Source organism: Typopeltis vanoorti, chromosome 18 (assembly GCF_054136105.1).
Source record: "Typopeltis vanoorti isolate ZY-2024b chromosome 18, IOZ_Tvanoo_1.0, whole genome shotgun sequence".
NCBI lineage: Eukaryota > Metazoa > Arthropoda > Arachnida > Uropygi > Thelyphonidae > Typopeltis > Typopeltis vanoorti.
This window is the reverse complement of record NC_143566.1, coordinates 106,413,480-106,439,665: the sequence shown is the minus strand read 5'-3', so window position 1 is coordinate 106,439,665 and position 26,186 is coordinate 106,413,480. Positions and strand designations below refer to the sequence as shown.

Genomic DNA, 26,186 nt, shown 5'->3' with positions numbered 1-26,186 from the left:
ATTGTTGGTAAAAAAAAAAGCTGGACTTATAAAGTTAATAGATGATGATGCAATTGCTGCCAGCAACTCACATCATTTACTTTTCTGAAGCAAGGTGGCTAAGTCAGGGCAAAATGCTGAAGAGGTTTTATGATTTGAGAAATGAAATCGATTCATTTATGGAATCAAAAGAAAAATTTATACCAGAACTTGAAGATAAAGAATGGCTCACAGATTTAGCATTTTTGGGGGATTTAACAACTCATTTAAATGAATTAAACATGTGTTTTCAAGGTGAAAATCAACTTATCTGTGTTATGTTTCAAACCATAACAGCATTTGAAATAAAACTTAAATTATGGCAAGCTCAAGTTATGGCAAATAATTTTATGCATTTCAGTATGTTGGCTATACTGAAAGGCATACAAATGAATGGATATTAGAAAAGATCAGTAGAACTTTAAAGGTCCATAAGGATATTGACAGAAGAAAGTTCGAATACTTTGGACACGTTGAAAGGACTCTTCAGAACACTAATAGAAGGTAAAGATCATGGAAGAAGAGAAAGGGATAGACCATTAATGAGATGGATTGTGTGTGTGTGTGTGTGTGTGTGTGTGTGTGTGTGTGTGTGTGTGTGTGTGTGTGTGTGTGTGTGTGTGTGTGTGTGTGTGTGTGTGTGTGGAGTGACTGATCTTCATAGAGTTGAAGCTTCCAGAAAAGCATACAGCAGGACTACATGGTGAGGACTGGTTTGGCACATCACCGAGCATCAGAGTGACCATACGGCATCTGTGGATGTCCAATGAACAGATGATGATAGGATTCTATTTGCACCTGGGGGCCTTATTGCTGTTAAACAGTTTAACTGCTTTTTCAATCTCATGCCTAAGTGGAGGAGGAGGTTCCAGATTGAAATTTTCCTGGTGAGATAGATCCTCCAAATTTTCTTTATCCTCTCTGTGAGTTGGTTTGTCGCTCACTGAAGTGTGCCCTTGAGGTAAAGATCTCTATCATTGAGAAACAGCTTTGGTTCTATGTAGTTTTAATGTAAAGATACTGTATTATTGGACTGGGTGATGATGTAATTCTGTGTGTAGGTTTTTTGTACAACAAAAGAAATTATGAACTATTATGAAACCAAGTAACTTTGCTGGTCTAGTTGCTCAGGTGAATAGCATCTCTGCTCTACAACTAGTGGACTATGGATTTGAATCAAACTACAGGTATGAATGCCTGCTTGTGAATGTCTTTATGTAGAAGATGAATTTCACATGGTGTGAGACAACCATGTGAATTGTTTATGTAGTTCCCGTGGCTGTAATGAAATCATCTTGTGTAAAATCTGATTAATTAATTAAATAGTGATTAGTTGTTGGGAAGACAGAATTTGGAAGACATCAGAAAGTTAACCGATTAGTGCCTGTGTTTATTTCTTTATTCATATGGGTACCCCCCCCCCCATTTCTCTCTTGGGGAGGTTGAGCCCTCCTAACGACGAATTAAGAATATATATTTTATGACTGTAGATGTGTGTTCACGGGACTGGTTTGCTCGTTCTGAGGGATGAAAAACCAAGTTTCCAGGTGAAAAAAATGCCTCTATATGAGACTGGCTAACTCACCTTTAATCAAAAGAGACCAGATGAAGATTCTTTACATTATGGACGGGAATCGAACTTTGTCTATACCTACTGAGCTACAGAGGCTCTACTTGGGTTGTGGATGCGATAATTGACTTGGAAAAGAGATCTCAGTTTGAATTCCATCTGTGATGGTAGAAACTTAAGTTGGTCTTTTATAGGCAAAGCCAAGTTAGCTGATGGAGAGGAAGAGTTTCTTCTCCTGGTAGCTCAGGTTTCCTGGTTTTCTGAACTGGCCCTTGAACACATACATTTATTTATTTTATTTGTTTTATATATGAGTCCCACCAATGAAATGTTGTAAGCCTTTTGTATTTCATTATTGTAGTTGGACTAAGGGTTAGATAATCTGGAAACTGCTTTAGCAAACAAAATAGTCCTCTTTCAAGTCATTTCAGGCCTCCATTAAGCAGGATGGTGGTCATGTAGCGGTGAAAATCGTCTGTCACTTAATGACATTCACAAACATCCATGTCACAGTGGGATTCTAACTCACAGCTTGTGAGTTTGAATCCCACTGTGAACAAAGAGAAAAAATTTCAGTTAATATATTCCTTTTTTCCGAGTTACATGGTGATCAGCATTCTTGTTAATGAATTATGGAGACAACTACTGTGTTATAGTAATAACTTCAGTTTAAAAATCAAAATAATTATCTGTTTAACCTCTCATATCAAGATGATCATCTAACATATGCACATGTATACGCCATGTGTATCAGTATTACATATGTATACTAATTATTTTGGTATATTAAACTGAAATTATTATAGCACAGTAGTTGGCTCCATAATTTATTAAAATAAATTCAGTTTATGCAAGCTGGTTTATATGGCAATAGCAGATCATTGGACCTAATATGTGAATGGATGAACAAGGGATATTAATTTAATGAGTTGTTAGCACATCTGCTTTCCAACCAACAGTCTGCAGGTTTGAATCTTGCCTAAGGCATGAATATTTATGATTGTTCTTAGTTGGGAGATGAATTTCATCTTCCCAGTGTGAGATTACAAATTAAAAATATATATATACAGGTAACCCTCGTATAATGTGGATGTTAGGTTCCATAGAAATGCTGCGTTATACAAATTGCGTTATACGAGACTTAGATCACATAGAAAAGGTAGGGTTAGGTTCCGAAATCGTTTTTTTTTTTTAAATTATATAAACAACGACATATCCAACAAAAATAACATTTTTATTTAATTCAGGTAATTCATGTAAGTTAAGAAAACATAAACTATGAGATAAATACGTAGTATAAAATTATAAAAATTACAAATTGTACATAAATTTCATTGCACATAATGCATAAATGTTTTAGAAACAATAAAATAAAGCGCATATTTTAATCGTCATCACTGTCTTCAGAAATAACATTTCGTAGATGTTCTTTAAGTGGCCGGAGGTCGTCACCACTTGAAATCTCTTGGACATCATTTGTATAATTCTCATTGCATATTTCAGCTGGTTTAGTCATCAAGAAGTCAGTAATAAGACTTTGCTTTCCACTATGCCGCAATTTTTTATTAAGTTCATAATATGGTGCTAAACAAATATCCAATTGTCTCGTGAATTTTCCCAAGTGCTCCATTGAGGGATCATTATCCATAAAATAACTTCCTAACTTTCTTGCCAAGTCCAATCCTTCTGCTAATTTCTTTAAACTGAATTCTTTAATGGCTTCATCACAATCAGAATCTGCGGCAGAACGTTTCCCGCCATTTGGTTCGACGCCATCTATTAATTGTACCAGTTCCTCCTCATTTAAATCTGTTTCTCCATCAATTAATTCACTAATTTCGTTTTCAACCATATCGCAAAAGCCCTCTCCACCAAAAATGTCTGTGCGACGTTTATTATACAACGTAGCTTGGCATCCACTGGAGGTAGGTACGAAATTTTGTTCCAGAACAGCTTCAGGCCATATTTTTTTCCAGCAAGCATTCAGTGTAGAGGGGTGTAATTCCTTAATGGACAGAGAAATAATTTTTTCACAATTCAATATTAAAAACTCTTTCACGCTTGAGGCAGTGTCATGTTTGGATTAGATTCCATTTTTTCCAAAATTAATTGAAATGTTCGCCGAATATAATATGACTTAAATGTTGATATTATTCCTTGGTCGAATGGTTGAATAAGTGAAGTAGTATTAGGTGGCAAAAAAGTTATTTTAATATTCAGATGGCTTAAATTTGTTGGGTGGCCTGGGGCTTTATCTAAAATTAGTAGAATTTTGAAGTCCATATTCTTTTTCTTTGTGTAACTTTCTACATCGGGTACAAAACACTTGAAAAATCAATTTTCAAACATGTTTAGCTGTAACCCATGCCTTTTTGTTGGCCTGCCAATAAACAGGTAGGGTAGACTTGTCGAGCCCTTTCATCGCATGAGGATTTGCAGATCGGTTAATAAACATTAGTTTTCTCATGTAATCACCTGATGCATTACTATCACAATCAGAATCTGTGGCAGAATCTTTGGACACTTTGAATCCAGGAGCTGATCTTTCATTTTTCGAAATATAGGTGCGTTTTGGCATTTTTTTTCCAATATAACCCTGATTCATCCACATTGAGCACCTGGTCTGCACTGTAACCACCTTCCCTAATGATTTTTAAAAGTTCTGCTGGATATTTCCAGGCAGCTCCAATTTTCAACCAATCCAAGATTTTAATTTTTTCTTCGAGAGAAATGAATTTCCTCTTCAATGTTGGTTGCAGTTTTAGTGGCCATTACAATAAAAATAAACTTTTACATAAAAAAAAAAGCATTACATATGTATGTAACTCACCAGAAAATAAACTGCTCAGCTTGAGAATAACACACTTATGATTTTAAATGCGCTTTCCTGGCAGAAAACGAAGACAATTTTCAACAATAAACACTTTATACGTAAACCCTAGATGGCACATCTGAGAATTTTGCTGGAATGTCAACGATTTACAGGTGATATCCTTTTATACGCTTATAAATTATTCAAGTGTTTCTTTTTAATTGTTACAATACGTACAAGCTGAATTTTGTTTTACGCAAGACAGCAGCTATAAAGACGTGCTTATGATTGGTGCGGTATTAAGAAAAGATCGTGCGACCCAAAGACAAAAGCAACCGACAAGTGTTGAGTTGAAATGCTAATTCTCTTCAATCGAATTCCATAACATCTGAAACTGTCATAACAACATTCACTATTAGTTTTAACACATTCACAACAGGGTGTCATTTATCGTTCCGATGGAACTTCTCATTACTGACCGGCTCAACTCATACAAACGTTTCAACCCTTGGTTTAATTTTATGGCTTCTTGGCAGGCGAACTCACACATTCATTATGTGGCATGTTTCAATTCTTGGTAATCTTTTATTTTAAGTTAGCCTTTGTGATCTGTCATAATGACATCGAGAATTTCAAATGCAATAAAACAAACACTTATTTCGTAATTGAAAAATTGGACAATGATTTTTAGTTAGATACCGTGTTTCGGTGCAACATATGGTTTTGCTTAAATCTATAGACTTAGCATAGTTTCTGTAAGAGGGGAGAATGTGATTTATTAGTTAGCGTCGTTTTTATTCCATCTGTCTCTAATTGCTCTATTTGTTGAGAATGACACAGATTGCAAATGTCTCTGTACAGTACCTTATTCAGTGATACAATAAAATTAAATTCGATACTTATAACTACTTGCATGATGCGGGCAGACACAAATTTAACGAAGATAAAATTTGATTTTGAAGTCCTGCGGTGAAAAATATGAAAAAAATAAATAAAGGATTACTAGAAATTTCAGACCGCATTGAACAAGGAATACCACAATTGGTAGTATCTCTTGTTCATTATACGAGGGTTACCTGTATATAATTTATTAATATTAACATCAAACTTCCATGGAGTCAAAAGACTTTGCAGGAGGTACACAGTTTCATGTATGTAGCTTATCAAACTATGCTTTAAACTAATTCTTCATGTCTGCATTCACCACATTCTCAGGAAATGCATTTTACTCACCAACCACTCTCCATGCAAAGAATCTGCTCTTTGTGCATCTATATGGATGCTTAGAGACATTTTATCACTTGCATTGATGTTTAAAGGAATAATCACACATCTAGAGATAACTAAGTTTATTTAGCTATTAAATTATTACACTAATTTTGCCTTGTTCATCATGGCAACTTCTTGGACACAATGCATATGCTTAGTATTTCATTGTGCCCATCTTCATGGGCACACATAAATACACTAAGCATGTGCATACAGGCCCACTAGTAGGAAGGCAAATGCAGACTGTGATCCTTCCTGTAGGATCCTGCCTTTCATGCTCAGTCTGTGTTTGCCTTCCATGTATTTCTTTGTGACCTAGAAGATGCATCGGGAATAAAAGGCGAAATATTGATGTAATAATTTAATATTTAAATAAATTGAGTTAGTTAAATATTATCTCTAGACCTATGTTTTCTTCTCTAAACATCAACATGCCTGCTCCTTACTACCTTGTCATACTCTCCTTATACAGAGGTAGACTCTTGTTCTACCCAAATGGAGGGGGGGAGAATCCTTATCTTACCTCTAGTACTAATGTGCTGTAGGTTTACAATTTTTCACGAGTGGGAGTCATAAAAAAATGAGTTTTTTTTTTTTTGTGTGTGTTTTTAGAAACAGTGAATATCTTTAGATTCATTTGTGATTCACCATACTCTTTATTTATACTGTTATATTTTTTTCATTAACAATTTATCAGTTTGAAATAATTTTCATATTCTTGTACCATGAGCTAGAATTTTTTCCCCTTTGCTTTCATTTTAGTAATGGGCAAGAATAATAAGATATCAAAGAGGAATGTTTTCAAGGTTTCATCTTCTAAAGTGACAAAAATTAAAGGAAAAAAAAGCAAACCAGTGAAATCCAGTTTAAAATGGGTGAGGTATTCAATATAAAATTGCCTTCTTTTACCATTCTGTTAAGATTTACACTGTTGTTGATTTAGAAATTCAGTTTTATATCTGTTTGGCAACATGCTGATTTAAAAAAAAAAAAAAAACTGTGAATACAGTAAAGCACAGAGCATCTGACTTTATTAGCAACTTAGTATTCAGTTTATACTCCAAAGCAATCACCACTGCAGCTGATCATATATTTTTTCTTGTCAATCCCACCCACAACAGGTTTCAACCTATACATCAGCCTTATGGGTAGACTAAGAGTTAGATAATCTGGAAAGCCTACTCAAAAGACAAATATGGAACTTTTCAAATCACAGTGTGTGTGTATTTCATTGCCCATTGCAATGAAATACATCTATCACTTAAAGACATTTACATAAACATCCATAAGTTATATAAGTGGATATTAGATCCAGCATTATTTCCAAGCCGAACGTAGAAACTATGAAAGTTTCATAAAAATAAGTTGAGCAGAGAACTTACAGGAATACATTCACCAGCATTCACGAGTTGCCTTAGTGCAGACTACTTAGAAAATGTAGTCCACACTAAGGCAACTCATGAATGATTGTATTCCCGTAAGCTCTCTGGTCAACTTATTTTTATGAAACTTTTATAGTTTCTACGTTCGGCTTTGAAATAATGCTGGATCTACTATCCACTTAAATTACTTATATAATATTGCATTGCCGATCTGAAGCCTTTTGTCTCTTTATTTTAGTAAATCCATGATAAGATTTGGAAACCCCACAGCAATTGGTTGGAAAGCAATGAGATCAGATTACTGAGTTGATTGTCAGACACCAAGATTAAAGTAATGCAGAAATCAGATATTTCTCATATTCAAGTAGTGAAAAAGTGTAATACCTTATTATTAAAATACTTTGGATTAGAGCTAGTTGTTGAAATATTTTTTCACTTTGTTATAAATTAAATTAAATGATGCCAAGTAAATTTATTCTTGTTTAACCTTTATGAAAGTGTAAGTAAACAAAGTTTGCCAATTAAGTATCTTCATGCCTTACTAAGGCAGTTAATGTAAAATCAGCCTCTTCATACAAGTAACCTAGTTGTGAAGATACCACATGTGCAAACTTTGTTCAGTTGGACTGAACAGACTCCAGCTAGCAGTAGAGCCTATAAATACAATTAGCACATTGCTGCCATCTCCAAAAGATAAAATTCCATCTTTACACTTACCTGTGGTCTATTCAGTCTCATGCAACTGCAAGTTATTCTACTTTGGACAAGCAGCCCAGTCTGTTTCCATGTGCCTTTCTAAACACCACTCGTACATTACCTCCAATAAATAGAACAACTCAGGTTTAGCAGAACATAGGATTACTAATACTAGTTACAGGATCCTTTGGAATGACATCAAATTACTACATAGATGTTCCCATAAATATGAGCATTCTCTTTAAAGAAAGTTCCAAAGTTTCTTTAGTTTGGCAAACTTTGTGATGCTCAACTAATTCAATTTCAAGATCTTCGACAATTGTTGTTTCAAACACTGATCTGCTTGCCATTCAGCTTAGCTTAGTGAGGACAACTAGTGCAGTATTTTTCAAATTGTTTTTTATCACAACCCACTATAGGAAGTATTTTACACTGCATCCCAAAATATAACAGAAGGTTAATATCATAAATGAATGTATTAAACCCAGACCGTCCTCTATTCTAGGGTACAGTAGTAAAATGATTCTGCAGGCCAGCCGCTGGTTAGTACATGGGAACAAACCAGATAGTAACAAACCTGGAGGCTTCCTGATCAACTAGTGAAAAATCCTGCAATCACGTATTTGCTGGTTCATTACTGGAGGGAAACCAAATACTGTGGCTGCAGGGGGAGAACTGGTGAGGCCACGTATGGACAGAGACCGATTCCTCTCTGTTTGAGCAGTATGTTTGCAAGTCTCTCACTTCTCACTGCATGCCACACTTGCTTTTCATCTCTTCCTCACCAAACACAATGAACCACAACTGAAAGAAATGCATTTTTACTGCGGATCACAAATATATTCCCACACAAAATAGTTTGTGTGGGAATATATTAGATAAAAGACAACAAAAATCCAAAGAAACAATCCACTAACACTAATTCTTACCAAAAAGAAATAAAGTTTCCACATCTACTTCACCAACATTTGTGGCCTAAACAGCAATATAAATGATGTGCACCACCACTTACAGTCATCTAAACCAGAACTATTATTCCTTTCAGAACCCCAACTGGCAACCTCAACTGCCCAAATTACACATTACACAGCTCTTTTCACCACAAGGGGGTGGCACTTTAACTGACCTCTTCAACTTTCTCTCTCTAAACCTTGACTTTCTGCAGTCTAAGTATCCCAATAGTGAGGTCATCCTTCTTGAGGACTTCATTGTCCACAACTCTTATTTGCTCCCCTTCTCCATTTTCACCAATCAACCAGCGAGGGATGCTGAGGTGTTTGCCATCAGCAATGACCTATCTCAGATCATCAGTCTTCCCACCAGAATACTAGGCAACCCCCTCCAATTTGCCAACACACTTGACCTCTTCCTAACAAGCTCCCCCTTCCATATATGTGTTGTCAGTTTCCTCTTGGAAACTCAGACCACAATCTCATATTAGTTTCTTTTGCCACAGAACAACCTGCACCCACCAGTTCAGTCTTGTGTCTTTGGCACTGCAAAGGTGCCAACTGGGAGGACCTCTGTAACTTCTATTCCTCTTCCCTTGGTCCGATTATTGCTTCAGTTCTTCTGATACAAACACCTGCTCAGAGACTGAATAACAGAAATTACCCTCACAGGAATGAAGGCGTTCTTCTCCCTATTCCACTCCAAGTTCTTAGCCACCATCCAAGTCTTGGTTTTCAATAAAGTGTGTAATGCTGTTAAAGAAAAAGCCTCTGCTTACCACAGTTGGCTCAAGACTAAAACTCCTGCTGTACTCTCTGCTATACTGCATTTCACAGCAGCTGCAAAAGAATCATAACTGAGTCCAAGTCATACTTTAAAATTTGCTAAATGCTACAAACTTGCCTCCTGCTCATATGGCAGTCGCTCCTTCCCTTGCCAAGGCCATTGGGCACAACTTCTGCCCACCCAGGTTTCTACCACTCTCACATCTAGATGTACTGTAGTCACCTCACCAAAAGACAAGGTCACATTACTTGCATCACTCTTCTCTTCCGATTCCTGCATTGATGAATTGGGCAAAGTTCCCTCCATTGCACAAAGAACAGCTCATCTACCCAATTGTCATCTACCTAAGAACATGGAAACAAGTCCACATCCCAAAGAAAGATGATAAAGGTCAACCAACAAACTGCCATCCAATTGCTCTCACTTCTGTTCTCTCAAAAATTATGGAGAAAGTCATCAACAACCAACTCTTGAACCACCTAGGGACATACTAACTAACTAACCACTGACCAGCAGTATAGATTCCACCACTCATGATCTATAGCTGATCTCCTTGCATTCACTACCCTCCTATGTACTCAGGCCATGGAGAAATTTGGGGACACTCATGTAGTTGCCCTTGATATTTCAAAGGCATTTGATCGGTTTGGTATAGGGGCCTGCTCACCAAACTGTGTCATTGTGGATGGCTTACTCTCCTCAGATTTCCCCACCAATGCAGGAGTACCCCAGGGTTCTGTTTCTTCCACCCACTCTCTCTTGTGTATATAAGTGACTTGCTCTCACAGACTTCCAATCCTATCCATCGCTTTGCTGACAACAGTACACTCCATTCTTCCTTTTCATTTGATAAACCACAATTGGCTCAAGTTAGTGCTCAAGTATTTGAATCCTCAATATCTACCACAACCAGGGATCTGAACTCAGATCTCCTAGCTATATCACAGTGACCCAAGGACAACCTTCTAAACTTCAATGCCACCAGACCTCAGTTCTGTCTGATCTCTCGCAAGAAAGAGCTGACATCCTCCCCCCTTAGCTTCAGTAATACTGAGATATCCAAACATGATCAGATTTCTCTTCTTGGACTGACTTGCATCTGCGATCTTTCCTGGCACAACTATATTTCAACTATAGCTTCTGCAGCTGCCAAAAAACTTCGTGTACTTTTTTCGCACAAGACACTGCTTCTGTCCATTGGAACAGTCTCTTCCACTCTGCCACCCCCAAAGATTATAACCCTCAACTGTTCAAGCAAAATGTGAACATACTCCTCCTTTCTTCTATTCCTCTTGCCTACACACGTCACTAGTGTGCTATAGGTCTTGTGGCCTTTTGTGTGTGGTTCAGATATAAAAAAAAAATATTTAAAAATAATAATAATTAATTACAGAAGAAAGACAATGCCAAAAAAAAAACAAAAAAATTAGTTAAGGTTCATTTAATGCCACTGGTATCCTTGCACCTGTTTTTCATAAGTTTATTGCAGTACAGATACTGCAACTCAGTACTACAAAGATGCTATTCAGTGTCACACTGTTTCAAGCTAGTTCCATCATATTGTGAGAAAGTTTCATGGTGAGAGTTTTGTAGATTGATTCAGAATCTTTTTTTTTTTTTTACCAACTGATTGTGAAATATCCAACTGGTGAGATTATCTTCCTTTGGATCATTGTCCACAGTCCAAACTAGCTTCCTTTCTCTAACTTCACTGATCAAACAGGCAGAGATGCTGAGGTGCCATTAGCAGCAACCAAAGATAGATAGTCCATCTACTTTACAGAATATTAGACAACCCTCATCAAAATCTGCCGACACTCTAAACCTCTTCTTAACACACACTTTCTATATGCACTGTAGATCTCAGTTCTCCTCTCAGTAACTCAAACCACAAAACATTATTATTATTATCCAGGCCTCCATGGAGTCAAAAGACTCATCGTGGCATTCCACAGTTCAACCACTCGCCACGCTAAGAAATCACTTCTCAGACTCTTGTTCACAGCTTTCTTTCATAACTTCCAGGGATGGCCCCTTGTCATCACTCCTTCCTGCCATTCCACCAAGTGAAAGAACTCCCCAATGTCTACCCTGTTACTGTCTCTCACCTCTCCTTCTTCTATCTGTACTGAGCCCTGTGGAACCCCACTTGTAACCTTCTGATTCCTTGATATTGCCCCACCATGCACAGCTCTCTGATACCTGTCAGACAGCCAATCCTGAATCCATTTGATTAACCCGACATTTAAATCCATGTGCTACAACTTAAATATCAGCTAATCATGTGGCACCCTGTCAAATGCCTTTGCAAAATCCAAAAAAATGGCAATATATGCCTTTCCCTCATCAACTGCTCTTGTCACTTTATTATAAAAGGCAATCATATTACTAAAGCAAGAGCACTTATTGCCTTCTGAAATTACAGAGGTGCGAAATAGGATAACTTTTGTAACCTGCTCCTCTTTTAAATGGTTTGATTACTATTTCCTTTTCTAGATCAAAACACCTCAGAGAAAGAGAATAAAAGAAATAACCTTATTGGAATGGTGGCATCCCATTTTCCACCCAAAATATCTGACTGCTAGCAAAACCATGTTTTTATTATTATTATTAAGAGAGACCTCCAGAGAGTCGGGGACTCCTCAAGGGAGGCTACCGACTATCATACTTATTCTTGAATTCATTTACACTGCTTGCACTCGCAACATCAAAAGCCATCAACAAGCAACGTTGATGGCTTTTAACAAAACGGGCACTCATTAGTTGAACAGTCTCTTCTGCATCTGTAACCCTCATGCCATCTGCATTTAGAAGAGATATTCTTTCATGTTCATTCTTTTTTTTACTTGTGACATATCGATAGAATTCTTTTGGGTTGTCTTTAGCATGCAGAGCCAGTTTCTTTTCATACTAAGACTTTGCTTTCCATACAATAGTGTAACTATTCTAGCCTGCTTTTTATAATTTTCATAACAGACATCATCCTTATGCACATGGTATTCCTTCCACATCATCCTTTTCTTATGATTCTCTTGCTTAATAAGATTAGACACCCATTTGACTCCTAGCTTATTTATTTTTCGAACTCTCGGGACACATTCTGATATAGCATCATTTAAGTATTATTTAAATACTTCCCATGCACTGTAGATATTCTTCCCATCCAGTAACCTATCCCATTCCACTGAACTCAGTTAATTATAATTTCCTGCTTTGTAGTTCAGTATATAACCTTTCCTGAATGGAAAATTCATAAACTTAGTCATTTCCTAAGTGAATACTACATGATCACTGTCACCAACTATAGGCAGAATAGGTATGTCTTTAACTAAAATGCCCTCTGACACTATAATCAAATCTAACATTCTTTGACCTTGAGTTCCTTCTGTCACATGCTGCTTGAGGAAGTTGTCCCACAACAGCTCAATCAATGCATTTTCATTCTTCTCATGAGATTCTTCTGCTACCCAATCAATATTTGGATAATTAAAGTCTCTCATTATGATTACTCTTTTTGCACTCATCTTTTCTATTTGGTAATATATTTTTCTATTGTAGTACCATCTTTTCTATTGTAGTACTACTACTGTTAGTAGTAGTACTACAATCATAGGTCTCAACTCTAACTGGATTCAAGTCATCCAATATCATTAGCAGCTTATCCCCTCTCCTATCCTCTCTTATCCTTCCTAAAAATACTGTACCCTTTACACTTGATAGCAGTTAGCAGGTCTGATTCTGATAGCTAGGTCTCACTAATGCCTACAATCTGAGGTCCCTACATATTGACTAAGGCAACAAACTCTACCTCTTTGTTTCTGATACTCTTAGCATTCGTGTACAGACATCTACCTGCATGTTCTGTTGTGTACTCTTGTCTGCAACCTGCACGACACAGTTGGACAGCTTTCAGATCTCTATTCTTTTCTAGTGCCTCATACATGTAGACATTTTTGCACACATTTGAAGTGTCTAAACCGAATGAACACAAAGTCGAAATCATTCTCTCCTCATCAACATTTCCATGACAAAGCCCATTCCTGTCATTTACACAGTCATATAGCAATGTTACTCTTACACTCACATTCTTACCATTCCTCCCTTTATAATTTAGTTTCCCTGACTCTCTGTGTTAGGTCTTCTAACAGTTATTAGTTTTCCTAGACTCCTGATACCAAACTCATTCAGGTGTAAGCCATCAGTCTTATACAAATCCAATCTTTCCTCAAACTTACTCCACACATCCAAAAACTCAGATCTATTCCTTCTATACAGCCTATGCATCAAATCGTTTGCCATCATAGCCCTTCTCCTTAATTCATTTTTATCATATCGAGATAAAATACTGATGATTTTCTCTTTCTCGCTCTTCACTCTCACCTCTACCAACAACCCTTTTATGTCCTCTCTCATACTGAACTTATCGCTAGTTAAGTCGTTAGTCCCTACTACAATTATGATCTTGTTTACTTTTCTTTCCTGTTTTTGAATTGCTTCCTTTATATTCTTAATTTTCGCTCCAGGAAAATTCGAATATATGTTCCAGTGTGTGTGTGTGTGTGTGTGTGTGTGTGTGTGTGTGTGTGTGTGTGTGTGTGTGTGTATTCAGTGTTTGAATGTTGTTCCAGTAAGTGAAAGCTTCTGCATATGTTAATAGTCTACCTAATGCTCTTAGTGGCCAGCACATCTTTTCATCATGCTTATGCATGTTTTATTTTATTTTATTATTATTTTTATATATTGATCCCATATATGGGGCATCGAGGGACCTATAGGCATACCACTGCTGTGTGTTGGGGGAGGGTACAGAAGAGGACTAAGTTTTTTGAAGAGATGCAGGTTGTGGTTTGGGAATGTTTCTTGAGGAAGGCTATTCCAGACTACAGATGTGGATGGAATAAAAGAGGATGAATAAAAGCAGGTTTATTGTGTTTGCAGTTGTACAGTAAAGCAGTGCTCTCAAGCTTCAGTTCTTGTATTAACAGCTGCAACAGAAAATGGAGGATTGATGGCTGCAGATTCAATGGAGAAATTACTATGGAAGTACCTGTAGAATAGACACAGTGCTGAAACACTGCACCTGTCATATAGGGGTTGAAGTGAGTCTGTAAGCTAGGGATCATCTATGGGCCTAATTGCACATCTCTGGATGGAGTCAAGGTTTTTCAGGTGCACCATCACAAACGTGAGCAGAGCACTGCATGGTTTGTCAAATGAATAGGATGAGTGGAGAGTACTATCATCTAAGTATAGTGGATGCGATTAGTGGTTATTGTGAATAACCACTAATCGCATTTATGTATACAGGAAAAAGAGTATAGGTGATAGGACAGAGCCTTTAGGCACTCCAGCATTGGTGGTGAAGCTTGAAAAGAGGGAGCCATCTACCTTGACTTGCAGAGAATGACCAGAGAGAAAGCTGGCTACCCAATTACAGAGGTGGCAGGAAGACCAAAGGATGGCAATTTGTTTAGTAGGCCTCACACAGTCCAAATCTTTGGAAATGTCAAGGGTGACAGCACAAGTTTCGCCATACCATTCCATGGTACGTACATGTTGAGTGGTAGGTGATGTAATTATTATTATTCCTGACACCTCCAAGGAGTCCGAAGACTCATCGCGGGAGGACACCTACAGCTGTCTCAACCACTACACCGAACCTCTACTATGAATCATCTCCATCAATGCCATCTACCGGCCACCACAACTAGTATTTTTTGTCTGTAAATTGCGTGTGTTCTGAAGGGCCTACAAGGTCAGCTGTGGATCATAAAAGGAGGAATCTGTACTGGTGGTGGCTGATTAATCCGTGGGCCTCTAAGTAGTAGAAGAAGAATTGGCTATTGATGGCTTTCTCCATTATTTCAGAGAGAACAGAGGTAATGGCAATTGTTTGGTAGTTTGATGGTGGATTCTATCACTCTTTATTTGGAATAGGATGGATATGAGATTTCTTCCATGCATTGGGATAAGTACCAAATATGGATAATAAATTATAGAGATGATGCAGAATGGGTGCTAGCTCTGTAGCACAATGTTTGAGAACAATAGGGGTTATGCCATCAGGACTAGAAGACTTTTTAGTATCCAAGTTGTTTAGTAGTTTTCTGATGACTTTTTGTCAAAAAAACTATAGGTGGCATTATGCTGCTTGAATTCCGGTATGGCAGGAGGTGATTATTTCCCTATTCAGGAGTTTGAAGAAAAGAGTGATGCCAGGAGGTCAGCTTTATCTTTGACAATAGTGCCATCAGGATGAGACAGAAGTGGAAATGCAGGGGAGCATAAGTTGCTTTGAACAGCCTTAATGAAAGAACGGCTTCCATTTGGACAGGAGGCATGTTTTCTGTGGTGGCCTTTATGAAATTGGATTTGGATCTGCTAATGACTGATTTGCATATATTGTGTGCTTTGGTATAGGCAGAGTATGAAGCTGGAGTTCTTGATGTGAGCCACATGCAGTAAGCTCAGTTTTTTCTTTGACTGCTTTGACACATTTTTTTTTCGTAGAACCACGGCTTGGAAAGTGGATGTGGATTATTGGTTGAATGGGGATAAAGACTTCATACCAGTGAGAATAATGTCTGTGACTCATTCACAACAAGTGTTAAGGTCAGGTGAGTAGAAGCAATAGTCAGACCAAGGAAAGGAGTAGAAATTTTGGAGGCATCCCAATTAGCTCCTTTGTAGTGCCAGGAAGATGCAAGGTCAGGAGTGGTTGGAGCAGGGGTATTCTGTGAGAGAAGAGATATACAAGACTGTGGTCTGAGTTGCTGAGAGGAGAAGTGACATCTGCTGTGTATCTGGAAGGAGAACTGGTCAAAAAAAGATTCCAGTATTTGGAGAGTTAAGAAGGTTATCAGGAATTCGAGTGGGTAGCTGTACAGTTTGTGTTAAGTCATTACTATAGCAAAGACTTCTGCTTCTCATCCTGCTTCGTCAGTGGTGTTGGAGTAGGGGGAGCCAGTTAGAATTGTGAATGTTGAGATTGCCCAAAAAGATGACCTCACTATTTGAATTGCTGGATTGCAGGTGATCAAGTTTCATGGAAAGGAATGTGAAGAGGAGTGGTTATTAGTGTTTGAAGACAGTAAATGCAGCAAATAAGTTACAAAATGGGACAAGGAAACTTTGAGCCAGAGAAGGTCAAAAGCTGTGGATTCTAAATTAGCCATTCTCTGACAGGATTTTGTCAGATTTCACAAAGGTACAGGTTCCACCCTTGTGGTGAAAAGAATCATGAAGTGTGTAGATTGGGCACAGAATGCAGTAGTAGTAGATGCAGATGCATTCTGGGTTTATGTCAGAAATAAGGGGATGTGAAATTGAGTTTTTAGTAAAAAAAATCTGATATGTTTTGTATTTATGGCTGATTGTGATATAACTTTTTTGATGGGATTAGTTTATGAGAGAGAGAGAGAGAGAGATTCGCTTTTGTTGCAGAGTTAATGTTTGTGAGAGTCTTCATAGATTTGATCAATCATAAGTTCGATTAGATGGAAGGATATAGTGGGGATGTGCATTGAGAGAGGATAGACTCTTGGGCATGACTTCCATACAGAGAGAAATCAGCCTCTGTGCTACAATGTAGCCTTGACAGTGCTCCCTACATACCACTACTCGGACTTCCTCTCCAGGCACAACCTTGCAGAGTATGTGCCACAGGATTATGCACTATGTCATTAAAAGCCTTCTGACTCAGCACTAACTGGTGACCAGCCTGCAGCACCACCGTTTTAACTGCTGCACTCTCAAAATATACTTCCAAATATTAATCATATCTTTTAGTGTAAGTTTAACTAGTTCATACAGAAATATAGATGTGCCATATTGTCACTGTATTTGCATGTAGTTCTTCACTGCCTGGAAAGAAATCAATGGACACTGTGGTGTGAGGAACAAACAAACAGGGCATCCACCTCAAGAAGTAGGACTGCTTTCACTGCGATGACTGCAGCAATCCTATGGGGGGACGTACTTCCAACAAGCATATTATTCTTGTGGAAAAAATATTATGCTTGATAATTGCAAAAATAGTGATCAATGGGAATTTTAGACCATTCTTCCAGTAGGCATGCATTGAGGTCCTGGACTGTTGTGAGACGTACATTCCTTCATCTCACCCCAACACTCCAGATCATCCCACAGATGTCAGTAGAGTTGAAATCAGGGCTCTGTGGAGGCCAGTCAAGTGTGGTGATGTTCATGTGCACAAACCACACAGTTACAGCAGCACCTTTATGACACAGTGCATTGTTTTGCTGAAAGAGACAATAGTCAGTTGCATTGCATTACATTGTCCAGAATGTTCAGATATCTGTTGGAGTTCAATGTTCGTGGCACCACAAACAGAGATCTCAGGCCAAACCAGGAAAAATGGGACCATACCATCACACCACCATATCAAAATTTCATAGTTGTTATTACACAGTCTGGTAAGAGATGTTCACTGAGCATCTGCAACACACACATCCATTCATCTGCTCAGTAGAGGATGCATGATTCGTCACACCATAACATGACTTTCTAGTTTCCACATCCTATGTACATGTTCTTTGCGCCACTGAAGATGACTCTGCATATTGTTTTGGGTACGTAACGTGGGGTTTGCATATTGCTGTTTTACAATGGAAACCGATGTTGTGATTCTCAGTTGTGAATGTTTTTGTGTAGATTCGTGTTCCAGTCAATTGCCTGGAATTCTGCATCCAACGTGTTGGTCGACTTATGGCAGTTTTAACAGCTGTTTTAAGTTTTGGTGAGCGTGATGGGTTATCCACTGTGAGTAGCACTTTCAGTTGACTCATTGCACTTTCATCTCAGTTTAGTATCACCAATTACCAAACTGGAACGGCCCAATTTGTCAACAATTTGCACAACCGAGAGACCTGTGACATGACATTTTATCACAGCTCCTCTTTCAAACTCGATCAGTTCCCTTCTTGCAGCCATTTCACCTGGACACAGTTGCATTGACTTGGGAGCATCATATTCTTCCATCATATACTGGTTACAAACATGTGACTCATTACATGGCACAATGCACTTTGCCTGGGGAATGTCCGTTGATTTCTTTCCAAGCATTGTACAACCATACATAGCTTTGTAACCACAAAATTTCCAAGCTTTTTTTCCTCTTCTGCAGTTATTGCACAGCATGAACTGGTTATCAAAGCCATTGTGTTGGTAGCTCAGTGGAAAAGACACTTGACTGTGAATGAAAATTAATTTAATTCTCATTCCAGTATTTCATTTTTGTCCCATGGACATTATTGGGAATTTAAACAATAACAGTACAAGAAACTACATAAATGGTAGCAAGACTTATATGGATGTGATTCAAGAGGCCTCAGACTATGGTGATGGAACAGGGTGAATCAACAGTTTTAACATTCAGCTCACCTTCAGATCTTCTGTTAAATCAATGTTTACAGATGGAGGAAGTTCCCTTAAAGAAATAAAAAGAATAGAGATAGCAAGAAAAGCCTTTATTGATATGAAAACTGTTCTAACATCCAGAAATACAAGAAAAAGATTCATAAAGTGCTATATCTGATCAAGCAGTCTGTACAACACTCAAACTTGGACTCTGAATAAGGAAGCAGAGAAAACATTAGAAGCTTTGAAAATGTGGCCAGAAAAACTGAAAAATGAAGATGTTTTAAAGAAAGCAAAAATGAAAAGAACTTGAATGAAAATCATTAAAGAACGAAAACTTAAATATTTTGGGGCATCTAACTATTGATATTAATATTAGAATTGAAAGTGGACAGGAAAAGAGGGAGAGGTAGACCCAGGAGAATGTGATTTGAAAACATTGACTGGACTGGCTTGAATTACCATAAATGTTCCAGAGCAGCAAAAGAAAGATAAAAGTTCCGTGACATGGTTACCTACCTCCTTTTAGGGGATGACACTTGAAGAAGTATTCTGTAATTATGAGATACTTGTCTGCTCCAATCCTTTCTTGAAACACACCATGTCATCTGTACATGATATGAACTACTGAAGGAATTACAAATCTTCTTTAGCATATTGCTACTCCAAAATGCTGAAACTCAACACTCTTGCCTAACAAAACATTCAATATTTACAAATGTCAGTTTTCACATCTATTTTGCCAAGTTTCACAAATTCAACACACATGCATACATGTAATCAGCTCTATGCAAAAGCAATGCAAGAACATTACAGTGACACTGCAGATTTGTAGTAATAAGATGTGAGAATAACATCTGTTATTACTACACACAGTAGTAAGAATTATTGTGTTTAGTACTCCAATGAGGATGACTCATACATAATACAGTTATAGCGCCATATGCATGCAGCTTTATTAGTCTTAGTTTTGTTTTGTATCCTTAGATTTATAATATTAAATAAATTATTTCTGTGTTGTGTTACAGATTAAAAAGAATATGGAAGAAATGGTTGAAAAGTTAAACAAAGACATTCATAATATTCAGCATGAGATGGTGATTTCAAAGAATCAAACAGAACAGGTAAGTATTGTAGTTTCACATTGTTATTCAAAGTTACACAAGATGTGACAGAAACACATGATAGATTTCTATTTCCTGTATAACTGAACTACCCAGTTCAGTTATACAGGCTGAGTGGTTCAAGTTTCATAGTTTGGTTTAGAATCATTACATACAATCATGATTCTATGTAATGTGATATAGACACTTTATGAATTTGGAATTCCACCTTCCTGAACATCATAAAAAATGCTGGAATGGGTGAATACAAATATTGCAGATCAGCAAACATAATGAGCCATGTAACATTCATAATGGTGCTTCACAGTATGAAAAACCAGAATTAAAAAAAAAAAAAATAATAATAATAATTTATTGAAGTTACTATTTTGCTGGTTTCCTAATCATCCAAGATTAGAAAAATGATGGTTAGAAAATCTGCAAATAGCAAGTTCAATTAATTACTTATTTATTGTTTTTTATTCTGATGTTGTTTGTACTATGAAGAATGCTATGAATATTCAGCAACACCAAAGCCTATCATGTACAACCCACATAACAAAATTACTGTTACAAATTACACTGAAAAGAAGAAAATCACAAACAGCAAATGAAATAAAGGGCATTTAAAGTAGATTTATGAAAAATAAAGTACAAAAAACAGAACGATGTTAATGCTTTTTTTAGATTAGATAGATTATATAATAAAGCATTTGATAGTGTTCACCATAAGAAATTATTATTATTATCAACACCCGACCTCCATGGAGTCAGAGACTCATCGTGGGAGGTACTCACTATTGCATATAATGCTCATCCAACCACGTCTTAAACTAATTCAATGTGTCCACATCTACAATACACTCAGGCAATGCATTCCACTCACCTACCACCCTCCATGCAAAGAACCTGTTTCGTACTCCTTTGCTCACATCCTCCTTATACAGTTTCTAGCAATGGCCTCTTGTTCTACTTCCCTCTCCAATTCTATGAAAAATCTCTTCCATGTCTACCTGATAATAACCCCTGACCAGTTTATATGTCTCAATCAAATCCCCAAAGTAAACAAGTAGCCTAGTTGTTTACTTTGGGGAAGATAGTTCATCCAAGTATCAGAAACAAGAAATTACTTCAAGTTTGTTTACACTTGGATAAAGGATTAACTGCCTAATGAACCTTGACATGCAAGTATATGGTGGATACGAAGTGTATGAGGAGAAAGGGATATATTTCACCCATAACAAGAATATAATTTCATGAAGTATAATTGAATTCTCTCCTCCAATAAATCTTTTTGAAGACATGTCTCAGAATAAAATATTTCTCTTTTCTGCATATTCTTATTACTTCCAATTTAGCATACATCATGCCCAAAACTTTTCATTTCTCTTCTTTCAGACTGTATGTTCTATTGTATGCTTACATCTCAAAAGCATCAGTCGTTCTTATATCTTCTGCATTGATTTTTGTAGGGAAAATATTCTCATAGTAGCAAACACCATGTTTCATCAAAGACCCACCCATAAATACACCTGGACTTCATCCAACTGGAATATCAAAAACTGCATAGGCTAATAACTAATTCTCCAAACTGTGAAATTTGTCTTAAATATTTTAAAACAGATTTCACAAAATCAGTTAGTGACAATATCTGAAGGAAATTCATCATGGAGTAATTCAACAGTGTCTGATAAAGGAATATTATAAACAAGGATATAATATCTAAGCTAAACATTACAATATTAAAGCTAAAAACTTTCTTTGGTTATCCACCTCGATTATGTGGTCTTCCAAAAGTTCATAAAACCAGGTACTCCATTAAGACTGGTTGTTGATTACATAGGATGTCCCACTTACAATACAGGCGGTCCTCGACTTACGACGGGGGTTACTTTCCAACCTCTCTCAGTCGTAAGTCGATTCTGACGTAAGTCGAGGACTTTTGTTAATTCTTGATTTCTGTTATAATATTTTCATGAATTAGTTTTCTATTTAACTTGAAACGGTGAAAAATGTATAAACTTACATAAACATTTATAAATTATTTATTAGCACATACAAATACATAAATACAAAATTAAGAAAGAAAAATTTAAGAAAAAAATACATAAACGCATATCAAAAATGGTGCACTTTATTTTGAAATTCCTTTAAATATTAGTAAACATAAACAAAAAAATTTATTAGCAGTGTCTTTAATTAAACAGGCGAGTAACTGTCACTTATTTGGAAGATATGGTTATTTCTCGCGATCAGGAGTATCTTTTTTAATCAGAAAATTGGTTAATGTTGTCTGTTGGGTTTTTTCCTTCATATATTTCGTGATAACATCTGACTGCTTCTCGAATTTGGCAAAGCGACCAGTGTCTTGATCCATATTTTCAAGTAGCTGAAGTCCTTGATTTAGTTTAGAAAATACTTCAACTAATCCTTTTACAGTAATTTTTTTTAACGATTTCTCTTCTTCATCTTCCTTGTTATTCCTATCTTCTCCTACGACTCTTCTGTTTTGAAAAATCAAGTCTTGACCAGTCAGTTCACCTTCTTCGTAATCTGCTAATTCTTCTATATCAGTAATATTGATTTCTAAATCCAGTTTTCTTGCAATTTCAATGATTTGTTCACCAATTTGTTTTAACATACTATTCTCATTGTACTCTTTGAGTGTCTCCTGCGGTAGTAACTTCTTCCAAATTCCTCGCATACATTGTTCCGATACTTCCTTCCATGAAGTTCCAATGTTCTGGATACATTGGTTAATATCGTAAATTTTTCCAAAAATCTCAATGTTATATCATCATTGTCCATTGCTGTTATTGCTTGATAAAATGTAATTTTCAGGCAATATGTCTTGAATGTAGCAATCGAACCTTGATCCATAGGTTGAATCACAGCCGTTGTATTGGGCGGTAGCTACATCACATTTATATTTTCATTCAAATCGCCGATGTGAAGAGGATATCCTGGAGCATTGTCAAGCAGCAATAGAATTTTAAAAGGAATGTTTTTTTTTCAAAACAGTAGGCACGTACTTCTGGAATAAAACAATTGTCATCCAAGCCTTAGTATAACTTCTGTAGTAAACCGGCAATTCATTCTTGTCAATGTTTTTCAAAACTCTGGGATTTTGTGAAGGGTAAACAACAAATGGTTTTATTTTAAAACCAGCAACATTTCCTCGAAGAAGAAGAATAATCCTATCTTTAAATGCCTTAAAAAACCAGGCGGCAATGTAGCTTCTCTGTGAATGTAAGTTCGTTCTGGCATTCTTTTCCAGAACAGTTGGGTTTCATCTACATTAATAATCTGCTCTAGCATATAGCCTTCATCTTTTATCATCTCTTTCAGATTATTCTTGAAAATTTTGGCACTTTCAAAATCGGAACTAGCAGCTTCTCCCGTTATTTGTATGCTCATCATCATCTTCAAATTCCTGCCATGTACCCTCAAGGGATGTACAGGATATAATAGTACTACATGAAAAATTTACATCATTACTAACTTCCTATCTACAATTTTCCTCCAAATCAGCCTGTTACTTGTCAAGACTCCAACATTACCAGATCTTATATTTCTATCGTCTAAGGAGTTTTGTACCGTATCAAGCCACCTATATCTTGGTCTTCCTCTGGGTTGTTTTCCTACCAACTTGGCAGAGAACACTTGTTTTGCTAATCTTTCCTCACCCATTCTGTTTAAGTGACCATACTACCAGAGATTAGCTCTGCTAACGCATTCCTGGATGCTGACAATGTCAAGTTCTTTCCTAATATTCTCATTTTTAATATGATATTGCCATTGATGCCATCTGTTCACACCTCTAATCTTTCTCAGGACTCTCATATCTGCAGTCTCTAGTCTTTGGTGAAGTGTTTTACTTCTGACCCAGCTCTCAGATCCATAAGTTAAAACTGGTTTGAACACTGTCTTGTATACAACTAATTTAGTGTTCCGACTAATTTCTCTCTTATTCCATATGAATTTATTCAATTGACTTCCTACCATACCAGCTTTGTTGATTCTGTTGTCTATTTCCATATTTAATTTACCATCTTCACTAAAAATCATGCCTAAGTAGCTGAAATGTTTTACTTGTTTCACAGGTTCTCCATTCACAACACAGTTGACATTTTCAATGATTCTGCCTGTTTTCATTGTCTTTGTCTTTTTATTGCTGACCTTCATACCATATCTATTACAACAGTTATTCAATTTAGTCAGAGAATCTTGCAGACTTGTAGCGGATTTATTTAGAAGTATAACATCGTCTACATAAAGCAAAGAGCTGACATAAACATCTCCAATTTTGATATCATGTTTAATACCACTTTCCTTCATAATGTGATCCATACAGATAATGAATAACAGAGGGGATAATGTACATCCTTGTCTCACACCAGATTTAACATTAAACCATCTTCATGTACTTCCTTCTTCTCAACCGTTTCTCAAGTATACATGCATATATCTTACCAGGAACACTCAGTAGGGATATACTTCTGTAATTCTCACATTCAGTTTTATTTCCCTTTTTTATATATGGGTACTATGAGAGCTCTACTCCAATCGTCTGGAATTCGTCCCTCTGTCCAGGCATTCTGAACTATGCGGTGCAGCCACTGTAAGATTTTTATACCACCATACTTCAGCATTTCTGGTCAAATATCACCTACTCCTGTTGCCTTTCTACATTTCAAGCCTTTGATGACTTTTTCTACTTCAAGTATGGATATGTATTCCTGACTGCATGCCTGGTCAGTGTTTTTTATCACTGTGCTGTCATCACTGCTTGTTTCATTAAGCAAATTTTCAAAGTAATTACTCCATACTTCAAGATGTCTTTATCATCTCTAAATCCTTTTACAGCACTCTTTCCTCCATTCCTAAGCTTCTTCAACAACCTCCAGAATCTCTTGCCACCTTCTTCATGTTTATTTTCTATGTTCTTGCCAAAGTCCTCTCATGACTTTTCTTTAACTAGTTTTACACACTGTTTAGCTTTCTTACATTTGTCTCTGTATTCTCTAAGAGCACAAGCTGACTTATTTGCCAGGAACTTTTGATATGCTTTCTTCTTTTTCTTCACTGCCTCTTTAACTTCCTGTGTGCACCATGGAATTCTAATTTTTCTATCCTTTCAGACAACTTCACCACATTTCTCTCTGGCTGAATTAATCAGGGTTTGCTTCAAGGCTTGCCACTGAATCTCCAAGGTTTGGTTCCTGTTCTCAAACTCTTTCATTTTTCCTTCAATAATCTTTGTGTATTTTAGTCTACAGTTCACATCTGAGAGCTGCTCAACTTTTATTCGCTTTAAAACTTTCTTACATGTCATTCTTTTCAATATGAAATTCAATTTTATCCTGCTCGAGACTAAATAGTGATCACTTCCAAATTCAAATCCTCTGTACACTCTGGTGTCTTGCACCAGGGAGAAAACATCTCTATCAACAATAACATGGTCAATGAGACTTTTCTTATTCCTTGCCTCTTCTCTCCATGTGAATTTGTGCACATTTTTATGTTGGAACATGGTGTTACTAATAACCAGTCCATGTCCTGAGCAGAAATCCAACAGATATTTGCCATTATTATTAGCTTTGCTCTTTTCTCCAAATTTTCCCAAAACATTTTTGTATATCTGACAATCACTTCCTACTCTGCTATTTAGATCCCCAATAAAGACCAACTTTTCCTTTTTCATTGTGTCAGTAGCTTTCTCTAAAGCATCTAAAAATTCCTCCACTTCTACCTTAGTAGAACCTTCTGTGGGACCATAGGCTCGTTGTCCAGTTCCCCATTCTCATATTTGCCCAAATCACTACTTGACACTGCATGCCATTCAAGAAGATGAGCCTCGTATTTTGTGTTGAATACTATGTCTATTCCTTCTTTTCCTTGATTGTCATTGCCTGAATATAACATTTTGTATTTATTGCTCAGAACGATCTCACCAGTTTTTGTCTTTTTTGTTTCAGTCATCCCTATTATCTCGATCTGGTACTTATCTAATTCCTTATATTTCTAATTCCTTATTTGTATGTTAAATCGGCTTTTGAATCGATGAAACCAACTTTTGCTAGCATTAAATGTATGCTCGCTGTATTTATCTTCTTGTTGTTTCCTTAAATTGTCAAATAGGCTCTCCTTAAATTGTCAAATCTCACCAGTTTTTGTCTTTTTTGTTTCAGTCACCCCTATTATCTTGATCTGGTACTTAT

At 36.7% G+C, this 26,186-nt stretch overlaps 1 protein-coding gene across 1 annotated transcript in view; it reads left to right on the top strand.

Moving 5' to 3' along the window:
• The window catches only part of LOC150097031 (tRNA (guanine(37)-N(1))-methyltransferase-like), a 53,830-nt gene that overhangs the window by 14,171 nt on the left and 13,473 nt on the right, over positions 1 to 26,186 (top strand). The window contains exons 2-3 of the mRNA XM_090408423.1: positions 6,432 to 6,544; positions 19,891 to 19,986. Coding sequence (XP_090264549.1) covers positions 6,434 to 6,544; positions 19,891 to 19,986 — 207 coding nt within the window. The 5' untranslated portion in view covers positions 6,432 to 6,433. The remainder of the gene's footprint in view (positions 1 to 6,431; positions 6,545 to 19,890; positions 19,987 to 26,186) is intronic.